General features: G+C 38.5%; 1 protein-coding gene across 6 annotated transcripts in view; it reads right to left on the bottom strand.

Annotated features, from left to right (window-relative positions):
• CPEB3 (cytoplasmic polyadenylation element binding protein 3) overlaps positions 1–14,100 on the bottom strand; it is a 228,921-nt gene that overhangs the window by 92,948 nt on the left and 121,873 nt on the right. For 3 of the 6 annotated variants that reach the window (XM_045291574.1, XM_013004262.2, XM_045291573.1), the window contains exon 5: positions 12,311–12,334. The exons of the other annotated variants lie outside the window; for them this stretch is intronic. In XM_045291574.1, coding sequence (XP_045147509.1) covers positions 12,311–12,334 — 24 coding nt within the window. The remainder of the gene's footprint in view (positions 1–12,310; positions 12,335–14,100) is intronic. 6 annotated transcript variants of the gene reach the window in all.

Below are 14,100 nucleotides of genomic sequence, written 5' to 3'. Positions count from 1 at the left end.
CCAACAATAGATCTTTCCTTGCAAACTTTTTTCACCTCTAGCACTCTCTGTAATCTCAGCAAAAATGACTATTATCCTTACTCTAATTCAGTCCAGAAATCTAGAAAATCATCCATGACATCTCTCCCTCATACTTGAAGGCTAATCCATCTATCACCAAATCCTGACAATTCAAGCTCCGAAATAAATCCATCATCTACTCAGTTCTATTTCTAGTCCTAATGCTCTGGTTCAGATCCCCACTAGCCCTTTATCTGGACTAACAGTCTTTACTGAGTCTATTTAAATAACCTGTTTAGTCTACTGACTTCAACTCTGTAACCCTGTAATGCTTTCTGTACAAATCAACCAAAATTGGTATTTGTAAATACTAATCTGATCATGTAACTACAGGCCACATTCTAATCTCTCAAAGTTCTCAATGACGTCCCATTACTTTTTTAAGTATAAAAACCACTATTCACTGTAAGGCCTACATAATCCAACACCATAATGGCGGCCTCTCTCCTTTTTACTCATTAACTTTCAACCACACAGACTTCTGTTGTGTTTCCTGATTATTCTTTCTTAACTTAAGCCCCAAGAACAAGGTATTCCCAACAACTGAGACAAACGCCCCTTTCCTAACTCCCAACTTCCTAATTAATCCTACTAATTCTACAAGTTTCAGATGGAACTTTATTAATATTTTAAATTAGGATAGGTCTCCTCATCTGTCCACTCATAGCACGCTGTAATCTACCTAATACTTCCCCTACTACCATTATACCACTTGTGTTGGTTTTCATTTAGTAGCTCTTCCCCAAGACCCATTAGGACAAGGACCAGTGTAATCTTGTTCACCACTGTATCTTATTAGAATAATGGCATATAATAGGCCTTCAATAAATGTACACTGTGAGGCAAAATTCAGGGAAGGACAACAATATATGCAAAGATATGCTACTACAATGAAATACGGAAGTGTGAAGATGGCTAGAGATTGGATCATGTCCTAAAAAGCTGAAACTTTTTCTATTACTTTTATTTACTCCAGAATTGTTTTGTAAACCTTATTACAAAAGCAATACAAAATCTTCCCATTTGCAAATTCAGTAGTTCATTCTAATATGGAAAATGCTTTTTGGGGTGAGGAATACTATACTCACTCCCTGGAGACTCTGATACTCCCCTCTACTTAATCTTCCATCCTGTCAGTTACCTCTCTAAAATACCTCTGTTATTCCTCTATTCCAACTCCTATAATAGCTTTTGTCACCTCCACTAGTGAGGTGCAGTAATTATTTAACATGGCCCTTCTTGTCACAGTATACTGAGTGGTAAGATAAAAATGAGGTGCTTGTGGCCCACCAAAGGAATTGGACAGCTTCCTAATCATGAAAATAAGGAACATAATATCCTTGTAGGGATGGAACCATGAAAATAAGGCATAGGGGATCCAAACAAGGATTGGTTAGTTTTCTCACTCAGCTAGGTTAAAATAAATCATCTCAAAAGTGGGAAGGGGGAGAATCTCATGACTACCTAGACCAGCGGTTTTCAACCCGTGGGTCACAACTCCTTTGGGGGTCGAACGACCCTTTCACAGGGGTTGCCCAATTCATAACAGAAGCAAAATTACAGTTATGAAGTAACAACGAGAATAATTTTATGGTTGTGGGGGCACCACAACATGAGGAACTGTATTAAAGGGTCATAGCATTAGGAAGGTTTAGAACTACTGACCTAGGTGGAACAGAAGTGAAATACATCCGTTGGACTTGGGATCCTTGGGCTGAGACCAAGGAAACAGAGAGAAAGTTATTAACACTGGGGAATGTGAGAGACAGTCAGAAGCAGGGGCAGAGAAATCACCACCACAGAGGCAGCAGAACCAGGAGACCACCAGGGGACAGTGAAGTGGGCTTCCCGGTCCACAGAGCTAGAGAGCTAGCTGAGCACCTTTCAGCAAGAGGCTTCCTGGCAGAGAGGTATCTCCGGGCCACTTGGAGCTAGGCATGCAGATCCCCAGAGCAAGCAAGTTGCCATTCTTCTGGCAGCAGGCTTGCAGGTGGAGTGGTGTGCTTCTGGGCACTTATTCGCGGAGCTAAGAGTTTTGTTGGAACAGGGAGCAGGCTCAAGGGCAGCAGAGCTCTGAGTCCCAGAATCTGAAGAGGCAAGCCTTCGGGGATGGCTAAGAAGAAACTGTCTCAACCAAAGAACTGTAGGCTGAGTCATTTCTGATTCTGAATTCTAACCTGCTATGCTTCCCTAATAACACCCATATCATATGATTTGTGACAACTGCAGCAAATTATCGAACCTAGTAGTGGTTTCCTTGAGAGGGAAATGGTAAAAAAGGTCAGTAAGAGGAGAATGTTGAACCTCTCCCTCAGAGGAATCCATCTAGGGCTGCTGATCTTGATTGCCCACCCACTTGTGAAATGAGGGGAGTCGAGTTGCCCCCATCAAGGCACCTTTACAACTAGTCATATGCATCTATGGAGAAAGGGAACGGAGAGAGTGCGAGGATATCTGCATCCATTCAGATGGCAGGTGAAGACATGTCGAACCAGAGCAGTGAAGCTGCAGCAGCAGTTTGAGACTTTCTGAATCAAAATGAATTTTTTTCTGTGTAGTAAACAAACCACAGCTTCCCCCAGAGTATTTTGACAAACAAAATTGAGGCAAGACTTATAAAAATTTGAAGAGGTTTTTGTGTTTGTTTTTTTTTGAAGATTTATAAATTGGCTATGGTGGTTAAGAAACTTCCTAAGAAGGAAATTGTTAAGAATTAACACAAAAATGATGCTTCCCTAACTGTAAGAACCAAGCACCAAAGTCTCAGAGCCCAATCTCCAGATCTCCATGGAGGTCAGGCTTGAAATTCTGCAGTTTTAACAAATTTCCCTAGTGAGTCAAATGCTCTAGTTTAAGAACCACTGAAGTAGCGATTATCTGTCTGTAGCAAGCAGCCACTGAACCATTTTGTCCCAGAGAAGCAATCCACAGAGAACGAGATGTTGTGTGAACTGTCTGGAGCCTTGGGAAACATCCAAGTTCAACATACTGGAATATACAATCTATTTAATAGATAAAATACTGAAATGTAAAATCTATAACACAATCAACTGTACTACAACATAAGTGCCTTGGGGTACCAATGAAACAAAAAGCTAACCTGCAGGAAGCATTTAAAAAATGGAGCTGTGGAGTAAGGTCTGGGAGTGTTTACCCAGCAGAGACAAGAACTTGGAGAACTTTGTTAGTATCAGGTAGGATTACTCTAGATTATGGCCAGAATGGTTCATCACTGTGGCCACAGCCTACACACCACCATCTATTTTCGTTTGCTCTAATTATAATCTAATGGAGGGCTGTTCTGATTAAAAATTCAGCACTTGCTCTTGTGAAGGAGTGACTTTGAATGAGGAAACAAATAATTAGCTATTCAAGTTTTATTTATTTTTATATAGATCAAGTCCCATTAAAAAACAAACTGGTATTCTTTTATGTCCAGTGGTCCTTCACAGGTATATCCATTTGGTCAGTGTAACTCCATCCCTGAGATAAATCATCCTGATATCATTGGTAAAATTTAATTTTCTGGACATGTGATACTAGAAACTGAAACTTTAAAGAGGTTGTACCTAATAGTGTCCCTTCAAGGGCCTGCTTCATTAACTAGCATCTCTCTGACACAGTTCTCTTTAAATGGAAACTTTCCCCAGACCAAAAGTGTTTTAAGCAAGTTACATTCCTTAACCAAAAGCATATTCTTACATGCATAGCACATAAATCTATTTTAGAACCTGATACATCTACATAAAGTACTCATTGACATCATTTCAACAAAAGCAGTAAAAATGCTTCTCACTAGTTGTAACTTAGCTATTTCACTTTCTCTTCCAATGGTACAGTTTTCTGATAGCTATTTTCAATTAATAAACAGAAGGTAGTTATTCTATCCAGAAGTCGGGCAAATAATCTCTGAATCTAGAGATAATTTAAAGCTAAAGAGAAGTGCCAAATAGGAGACTTGCAAAGTGCTAGGTATGCAAGGAAAACATGTCCAAGACAACTCCTCCCTGGAAAGCTCCCTTCCCTGCACTGCTTGACGGAAAAACAAAAACCTGCTGACCAAGCTGGGCTGCCAAAGCTGGTCTCAAGACTCTGCTATCTTTCCATCCACTCTTGGTCATTTCTAACCTAGTACAGAAATTCCAGGAGTTCCTGGGTAAGTTAAGTGCTTCACAACGAGCCCCAAAGACTGGTGATCCTAGAAGTGTTCACCTTCGAAGTATTTCAAAAGGGTCACAGCCTTTGGAAAGCCTAGGGAGCGGTTCTACTCTGTACACATGGGGGTCTCCATGTGTCAGAACCAACTTGACAGCACCTAACTTGGAACTTCCATTCCAAGTCTGACTTCTTCCAAGTTACTATTGAGCGCTGGTGCTGTAGTGGTTATGGGTTGGGCTACTAGCCACAAGGTCACCACTCGAATCCACTCCCATAAAGAGTTACAGTATCAGAAACCACAGGGGGCATTTTCTACCTTGTCCTATGGGGTCACTAATGAGTCAAAATTGAGTCGATGGTATTGTTTGCTATCACGTTGATTCTGACTCATGGCATCCTCCTATAAAGCACTGCAGAAATATACTTCATAAGTATATTTAGTTAATATTTTAGAACCCAATTGTCAGGCCTTTCTTCTGTGCATCTCTGAGTGGGTAGGGAAGTACATCAACTGTAGTTCTGAGTCAGAGCCAGCAGTGAATTTTTGTTTTTCAATATTAACTATTACACCACCTGAGACTCCCTTTTGGCCTTAGTCTTGAAAACAGCTGAATCTACTTATGTTGGGGTTCATAAAAATGCTTGATTCTCTCAAGGGATGGGGGAGAGTTAGGTTCTAGCCTAGGCATTACTTCATGACCTTATAAAAAATCTCATTTGTATAATGAGATAGTTGAATTAGATGAAAGGTTTCCAAGTCTGCAAGGGAAGAAGAATTTCTTTTACTACACAGAATTAGACCAAAGAGATCATTTAGTATTACTACATGGATCTACTAAGATTTCACACAGTATATTTACAACTCTTCACACACACACACACACACACACACCCTCTTCTCTTCTCGGATCATTTCAAAAAGTATATTTACAACTCTACACACACACACACACACACACACACCCCTATTCTCTTCTAGGATCAGTTCAAAAAGTGGCATCACAATTCACCCAACCGCTCAAACCAGAACCTAATCCAAGTCCTCAGTCTTCCTTCTTTTTCACTGTCCAACTTCAATTCACCAGTCTAACACCACCCTGTTGATTCTACACTCCAAGAGATCTTTTATTTCTTTACTTCTCTCAAACATACTGCCAACATCCTCAGCCACTATCATCTCTTGCCCTGAGTACTGCCATTGCCTCCTTATTAGGCAACCCATTTCCCTCTCACCCCATTCCAAAGAGCAGCAGACTGCTCTTTTGTTCAAATTGTCAAGTGATAAATCCAATCACTTGACCCTGCTTAAAAACCTTCAAAGCTTTCCTCTTGGATTGGGACCAACTTTAGATCCTTACCAGGAGCTAAAGCCCAGCAAGATCAGATTCCCTTCCTTCCTCCAGCCCTAGCCCCATCCCCACCCCCACAGTTTAAATACCTTTATTGTGATAAAAATATTTTTTAAAGTGAACCTTTTAAATCCTTTAAAGTGAACAGTTCAGAGGCATTATATCCATCATGCTGTACAACTATTGCCATTTCCATGAGAGGGCTTTTCAGAAGTTTATGGGGAAGAAAATCCTCCGTTATATTTTAATTCTGCTTTCCATGAGCATTTTGAAACCCCCTCATAGGTCCCAAAGTTTTTCATCACCCCACAAAGAAATTTAGTACCCTTTAACCAATAGCTTTTCATTTGCCTTTAATCACAGCCCTTCTGGTAACCACTAATAAATTTATAAAACTACACAAAACATTTTATGGTGCTTCAGGTGAAAGTTTACATAGCAAATTAGTTTTCCAATCAATAATTCATACACAATTGTTCTGCAACATTAGCAGCAATGTCTCGGGCATTTTATTTCCTCCCTGGATTCCCTGTTTCCTGGGTTCTAGTTTCCCTGCCCTTCCCTGCCTTCTGATCTATGATTTTAAGCAAATGTTGCCCTTTTGATCTCATATAGTTGAATATAAGGAACACATCCGTTATAAGTGTTATTGTTTATCTTACAGGCCCTTGTATTCTTCAGCTGGCAGTGAGAAGACTATTGGGGCAATAGGTTTGGGAGTTCCTCCAGCCTCTTACAGACCAGGAAGTCTGGTCTGTGGGAGGTGGGGAATGGGAGAGAAGAGTAGATTTGAATTTTGTTCTACATTTTAACCTCTTCTAACCAGGATCTTGTACTGTGGTCCTGGGTTAGCATGGATGGTGGCAGTAGTAGGAGCAGGGCACCATCTAGTCCTCATCTCAAATTAGAGGAGGGGATAGTTTGTGTGGGTCATTAGCCCTTTGGCCTAATTGCTTTCTTGTGTCTTTTCATTCTCCTTTGCTCCAGGCAGAAGGAGTAATAGTTGCTTGTTCAATGGCCATGGAGAAATCCTGGTAGCATAATGGGTTATGCATTGGCGTGATAACCACAAGCTCAGCAGTGTGAACGCACCAGCAACTTCTTGGGAGAAAGATGAGGGTTTCTGCTCTTGTAAAGCCTCCAAAAACCACAGGGGAAATTCTACCCTAACACCTTCACAGTAATTAGGTTGTGAGGTTTTTTGTTTTGGAGGGGAAGAGGGGGTGGTGGTTGTTATTTAGATAGCTGTGGGCAACCTTTTAAGATCCCAGCTGCTACTCACCAGTTTAGGTTGTAGAACATTTTCTTGATGAATTTTACTTTGCCAAATGACCTAGAGGTCCCCCAAACTATGGTCTTAAATCCTCAAGTCCAGTAGTTCAGTACGGGTATCTAACTTAATTTAATTTAAATAATTGTGCCCCTTATGTGCTCTATTATATGTGTACATATGTACATGAGTACACACGTACCATTTATCCTCCAGTCTTAAGACATTCTTCCCCGTATCTACAAGCTTCAGCCTTTCTTGGCTACACTTGTTTTCTCAAATATAATAAGCCTTCTCTAGCCTCAAGCATTTAAAAAAAATTAAGCTGTATTAAGAATAACACTTCTGTTGAAATATAATTTACATGTATACAATTCACCCACTTATTTACCTCCCTAGATAGTCACTAATCTCCTGTCTGTCTCTATTTGTTGCTGCACACCTATGAGTAGATTGACTCACAGTAACCCTATAGGACAGCGTAGAGCTGCCCCACAGGGGTTCCTAGGTTGAGGTTGTAAATATATATATATGCTGTAAATCTTTTTTTTTTAATCATTTTATTAGGGGCTCATACAACTCATCACAATCCATACATACATACATCAATTGTGTAAAGCACATTTGTATATTCATTGCCCTCATCATCCTCAAAACATTTGCTCTCCACTTAAACCCCTGGCATCAGCTCCTCATTTTTACCCCTTCCCTCCCCGCTCCCCGCTTCCTCATGAACCCTTGATAATTTATATTTATAAATTATTTTGTCATATCTTATACTGTCCAACATCTCCTTTCACCCACTTCTCTGTTGTCCGTCCCCCAGGGAGGAGGTTATATGTAGATCCTTGTAATCGGTTCCCCATTTTCACCCCACCCTCCTTCTATCCTCCCAGTATCGCCACTCTCACCACTGGTCCTGGAAGGATCATCCGTCCTGGATTTCTTGTGTTTCCAGTTCCTCTCTGTGCCTAGGGTGTAAATCCTTGTTGGATTCCATCACCAGGTCTTTTCTCCTGAAGAGCTGGTAGGCCTAAACTATCTAATTTTTTATTTGCAACCGAACAATGTAACTATTGTGATACACGTTTCCGAGAGACCATAAAAACTCATGTGCAATGAAAAGCACAAAGCATACAAGGGGGTTCTAAAAGTTCATGGAAAAAATGAATTAAAAGATAATGGACTTTTTCACTGACTTTTTGATATTTCCTTGTATTTTAATCAGATATACTGCTAACTATGTGTACACAAACAATCTTGTGTAACACTATTTGTTTAAACTAGTTTCTAACAGGGGTTACAAGTGTATAAGAGAACACATATAAAAACCTGTCAAAGGTTTAGAATACTCCTAATAGAAAATGCTAAAATTCTTTGGTGTGATTTTTATTCCAGAGGAAAAAATTTTTGTCGACTGGGACATCTCTAAACTAAGAATGTGTTTCAATGGGAAATATAATTAGGTATTTAAATATTTATATATGCTGTTGTTAGCTGCCAAGCCAGCCACTGACTCATGGTGAACACATGCCCAATGGCATGAAACAGTGCCCAGTCCATCCGTCCTACGCCATTCCTATGATTGTGTGATTCACAGTTCTCACAGGCTCACTTAGGTAAGCAGATTGCCAGCTCCTCCTTCCTAGTTCATTTTAGTCTAGAAATTCCAGTGAAACCTAGTCAGCATCATAACAACCACACACCCGCACTGGCAAATGGGTGGTGGCTGTGTATGAAGTACACTGATCAGGAATGTAATTAGGTCTCCTGCCTAAAACCAAACACCAAACCCACTGCCATTGAGTTGACATACAGTGACCCTATAGGACAAAGCAGAACTAGCCTTTTTGGTTTCCAAGGCCACAACGCTTTATAAGAGCCGAGAGCATCATCTCTCTCCCAAGGAACAGGTGTTGGGTTCAAACTGCTAACTTGGCCTTTGTTAGCACGTCAACATAAAACCCACTACACCACCAGGCCTCCTCCAGTCTCCTGCATAGAAGGCAAACATTACACCACCGAACCACTACAGCCCCCCTTTACTTTACAATAACCATTATTTATTTTACACCCTATTCTTTCACATGCAATCCTCTTCCTACTTGGCCATTACTACTGTTTCAAGTATACTTGGCTTGCCAAAAGAATCTACCTTCAATACTTGTTTTTCCTGTCCAGGCCTTCAGTTAGTACCCAAGTTATTCTTGGGTATGCTCTGAGCATCTGGTCATGCCAATCTCACTTCAAAACTTTCTTCTCATTTTAATCTCACATCTGCAATGTCTTGGTTTCCACTCCTTGTCTATCATTCAAATACTTGTGCTTTCTGAAATTCTAACCATTTCTGGAACTTTTTCTAGGTTTATTAGAAGATGTGGAAGACTCCGTTGACTTAGCCCTTGCTGATAAGTATCAGACATATTCCTTTGAACTCTCCAAAGTCACTGCCATTGAGTTCACTCCAACTCAGAGGGCTGCTATGAATCAGGATCGACTTGATGGCAGTGTGCTTGTTGAGTTCTACTCTAAAACATTACATGTAAAAGTGTAATGCAAAGCATATGAACTATAGCTCAAGAATCCTACCCTCACTGCTGTCAAGTCAATTCCACCCCCCATGGCCCTAGAAGACAGAGTAGAACTGTTCCACAGGGTTTCCAAGACTGCACATTTTTAAAGAAGCAGACTGACTGAAATTTCTCCTGCAGAGGAGCTGGGGATTCAAACCCACCAACATTTTGGGTAGCAATTAAGCATTTAACCACCACAGCACGAGGGCTTCTTTCTTAATCAAAGGTAGAGTGAAGTAAAGTATGTCTGCAAGCTCACTTTTCATCTTTTTTTGGACAATCTAAATGTTTTTGTTTTGTTTTTCTTTTTTTTAAATCTAAATGTTTTTTTTAGAGGAAAGGGATTAAGCATTAATTTAATGCCTGATTACATGAAAAATCAATCCTGTGGAAAGCTGCCAGTCCATCAAATTTATGCTGTGCAGGGTTGGCCCAGCTGATATAGCTCAGGGAATGAGAATGGGGATACTCTATTCCAACATGGTTATATATCCCTGTATTTAAGGAAGATGACTTGTTTTATTTTTCCAGTTTTGGAAACAGAAGACGAAATAAAAGTATGGAACAACAATGTTCTGTCTATCTCTCATTACAGAAATGTAATATTCAGTCATTTAGCTGTCTCTCGTACACACACACACTCACATACATTGAGTCATCTCCTCCTTATCTGCAACATCAAAGTGCAGGGCTCAAATATCCTAGGCAGCAATTAGCTTAGCACTTGGCACTGCTAAATTCAGGCTTTGGAAAATAATAAAATCAAATCTTACAAGTAAGTATAGAGAAGGTAATATGGAAAAAGAGAAAGGTAACACAGACAAAGTAGTATTCCAAAAAGTAGTAGCAAAAAAGAGAAGGCAGCAAAGCAGCTTGTGAAACTAGAGGTGGGATATTGACAAGATGTAGTGATTGATGCGTGTGGCAAAAGGGAAGAGCCAGCTCCTGATGTCCACCCTTCAGGTTGTGTTGATTCCTACTGTAAAAAGTCAATTTCCTATTCCTTCCTGACAGTCATGTTTCCTAGTAACAGAGAGAAAAAAGTAATTCGAAGTGATTTCTAGCAATAGTATTTTCTATATTTCAATTGTTTTCAACTTAAAAAAGTAAAATATTTTAAGTTATATTTATTTCCATATTTTAAAAATAATTAGCTACATAAATGTTTTTCCTCATCTTGGTGTTTGCAAAGCTGACCGGCAACTCAAACACATTATGTTCTGCTGATAATGATTCATTCACCAAATATTTATTGTGGAATGAATAATAAAACATTATGTACTTAGTATCATTAGCTTCTCTTCAGGACTCAATTGCAAAAACAGAGACAGCCTGATGAATGGCAAACATCAAATAAGCAACCAAATGATGGAGAATCTGGTCTTGAATATTAATTTAACATCAGGTCAAACAAGTAAATTACATCAGCTTCTGAAAATACAACTTACATCTAATGTTTTTAGTTTACATAGATAGGGTTCCACTCCACTTCACCCTTTTAAACTAGAAAGTTACTACGAACAAATCTGAAGTTGGACATGCTAAAAAAATCCCCATATTTACCGTCATCCAACTCATAGGGACCCTATCGGACTGGGTAGTTAGAAGTGCCCTTATGTGTTTCTGAGACCCTAAATAACTCTTCATGGTAGGAGAAAGCCTCATCTTTTTCCCACAATGCAGCTCGTGGTTTCAAACTGCTGACCTTGCAGTTAGCAGCCCAACTCATAACTATTATGCCACCAGGGATCCTGAGGTTGGAAAAGATTGTTTTGATTATCTCATTTTATAGGTGAGGATATCAAGCAAGCAATAATCTAGTTGTTTGACCCTACATCTCGGTCTTTCTAACCTAGTTGTTTGACCCTCTGCCTCCACCTTTCTACAGCATAATAGGTTTACTCTACCTATTTCATAATAATATTAGAATAAATTACATGTATGAAAATACTTTAGAAAGGTTGCAAGCATTACCTAAAGAACATTTCATTAACATGCTTGCATGTGACCAGGATAGAATCAAGCTTCGAGCCTAAAGCCTAAAAATTGGGGGATTCCTCTTTTAGAAGAAAGAACAGAAAAACTAGATAAAAGGACTCCTGTAAATGAGGGTCCCAAAACATACACTCTTTCGGCTTCAAGGAAAATTTACTTCTGGATATAACAAAACAAAAATATTCCCAGCCAAAGTAAGATCAAACCCTCTCCAAAACTTTCCTGTTTAACTTTTAAGTAATATGAAAAGAACACAGTAGATACAGGGCAGAAAAATACACATGCTTAAACTTTATTTCCTCAAATTCACTCATAATAGCCATATAACAAAATTTTTTCAAGTAATAGTCTTCACCATGTCTTTATTAGAAGTAAAAGAATCGACTACCAACTAGTAACAAAGACATAACGAAACTGATAAGAAAATGAAGGGCCTCAACCACCAGAACAGCTTATCAACCAGTTAGAACCTTTGTCTTCCTTTGAATGTCTTTTTAAATCTGCACAAAATAATAAATAAAGTGGGTCTTCCATGCTACATGTAAAATAAGAACTTCTATAATTGCACATATCCCTTTGCTGTATTTTCCCCTTCAAAAATGATCATCTGTGCGTTTGACAAGTGAGTACTAGATACACCTGTAAGCACTTGGATTTTCTGGTTATCAACATAGAGGACTTGTTTCACAAAAAGAAAACATGTAAACAGTAATAAAATTTCAGCAAACAAGTGTCCTGTATCAACTAAAAAAAAAAAACCTGTAAGAGAATTATTTCTCTAAAATAACTAAGCTGGAATGTCGCCATCATACAGTAATAAAGTTCTATACACAGAAGCATGTAAACACTCACGCACTCATACTTACAATTTGGCAAGCAAAAGATCTCATTAAAAAAAAATTTACCTCGTCTTCGCCCATAGCTCCTGGCTGCATGCAAACATAGAAGAAAACCATGGGTATATGTATCAAAATGGTGAATTTAGGGAAAAATATTCACACAAACCTTTTCTAAGTATTCTCAGAATATATTAATCTGAAGATATTGGTCTATTTGACTGCAGACATTCATCTTAAAAACCATTATAAAGTACAAGTTAAATAACATCTTACAGATGTGGTAGCCACTGAGACAGTGGAGCCCACTTAAATATATAGCAGATACAAGTACGTATAGAGTTCTTTTAAAAATTATTTCCTGAATTATATTTCTACATTTATACATTATATTAATATTCAGTAATTTATAAAATTTTAGTTATTTATAACTAAAACATACATTGTGTAGCGATCATTTTGGATTTCTTATCACACACACTTCACAAGCGTCACCCCTGAAAAATGTACAAATGTTTACATGTAGCTAGCTCCTGCTGCACAGAACGCGTTTAAGTAAAGTTTTCAGTAAAGTTTCTCTTATTATCCTCATTTACTTTCCATATCATATAACAAATATGAAAAAAATTATCCTTTTCATCTAGAAAGTGAACTTCAAAAGTAGAAAGTGCTGAAATACTTGGTCCTTCCATGTCATGCTGAAAAATATAGTGCTTTGAAGATTTTTTTACCTCCCAAACACAAGTCTCACAGAATGTATTGATACAATGTTTAATAATGCTACACCATGATGTCATATATTGCTGGAAATTCTGCCATCTTCTAAAATGATTTCCAGAGTGGGAGGTTCCTCAAATTTGAAACCTCAAGCTTTACAAAAATTAATGAGAATTCTAAATAATTTTTTTAAAGCATGAAATGTCCTAAAATTCGTTCACATTGAAAATAAAGGTTAATTCTAGGTTACATTTCTGGAGTCATTTAAAAAAGAAATGTATTTCTCCCTAAGGAAAACCATTCATATTTTTCAGCCATTTAATAGCTTGGTCAACTTGGTCTTCTACAACTTTCTTATATTCTTTAAACATCATACTTACCCTTGCCTCCACACATTTACCTACTCATTTTTGTACTAGTCAAATGTTAAAAGGAGTGTTCAGTTCCAGCCAATACTTTACCCTAACTCCTTCTCCTATCATCTCAATGAAACCATACTAAATGGTAATTAGATTCCCAGCTTAACCCAAAAAGTTTGCATCATCCATTGTGATATGGGTTGCTAGAAACTGAACTATGCCCCGCCTGCAAAGTATGTGCTTAAATCCTAACTTCTACCCATGAACATAATCTCATCTGGTAATGAATAGTCTTTGTTATGCTAGTGAAGTAGGATTAATATAGGCAATGTTTTGAGTTAATCTCCTCTGAGATATAAACAAGTTTAAATAAGCAAGCAAAGGATGTAGAAATAGGGGAAGAAAGGTATCAACCCATATGAAAACTGTCCAGAAAAGACAAGGATCTTCCTAAGAGCTGAGAGAAAGAAAAAGTGGGCACCCCGGACTCCAATTGTAGCTTCCTAAACTCTGAGAAAATACATTTGTTAAAGTCACCAATTTGTGGTGTTTCTGCAATAGCAACACTAGACCACTACATCTATGACAGAATTTGGTACTAGAAGAGTAGAACCTAACTTGTAGAATTGGGTAATGAGTAGAGATAAGCTGGATGAGTTTGAAGGTGACCAATAGTAAAAGCCCAGATTGTCTTAATGAGATTGTTGGTAGAATTACAGGCATCAAAGGCATTTCTGGTGACAGCGCAGAAGGAAGTGAGGAGAGCTATTACAGAGAAAACCT

This window comes from Echinops telfairi, unplaced genomic scaffold (genome assembly GCF_000313985.2).
Source record: "Echinops telfairi isolate 266 unplaced genomic scaffold, ASM31398v2 ScPeMD7_70;HRSCAF=299, whole genome shotgun sequence".
Classification (NCBI taxonomy): Eukaryota; Metazoa; Chordata; class Mammalia; order Afrosoricida; family Tenrecidae; genus Echinops; species Echinops telfairi.
The sequence above is the reverse complement of the archived record's forward strand: the minus strand, read 5'-3'. Positions and strand labels throughout refer to the sequence as shown.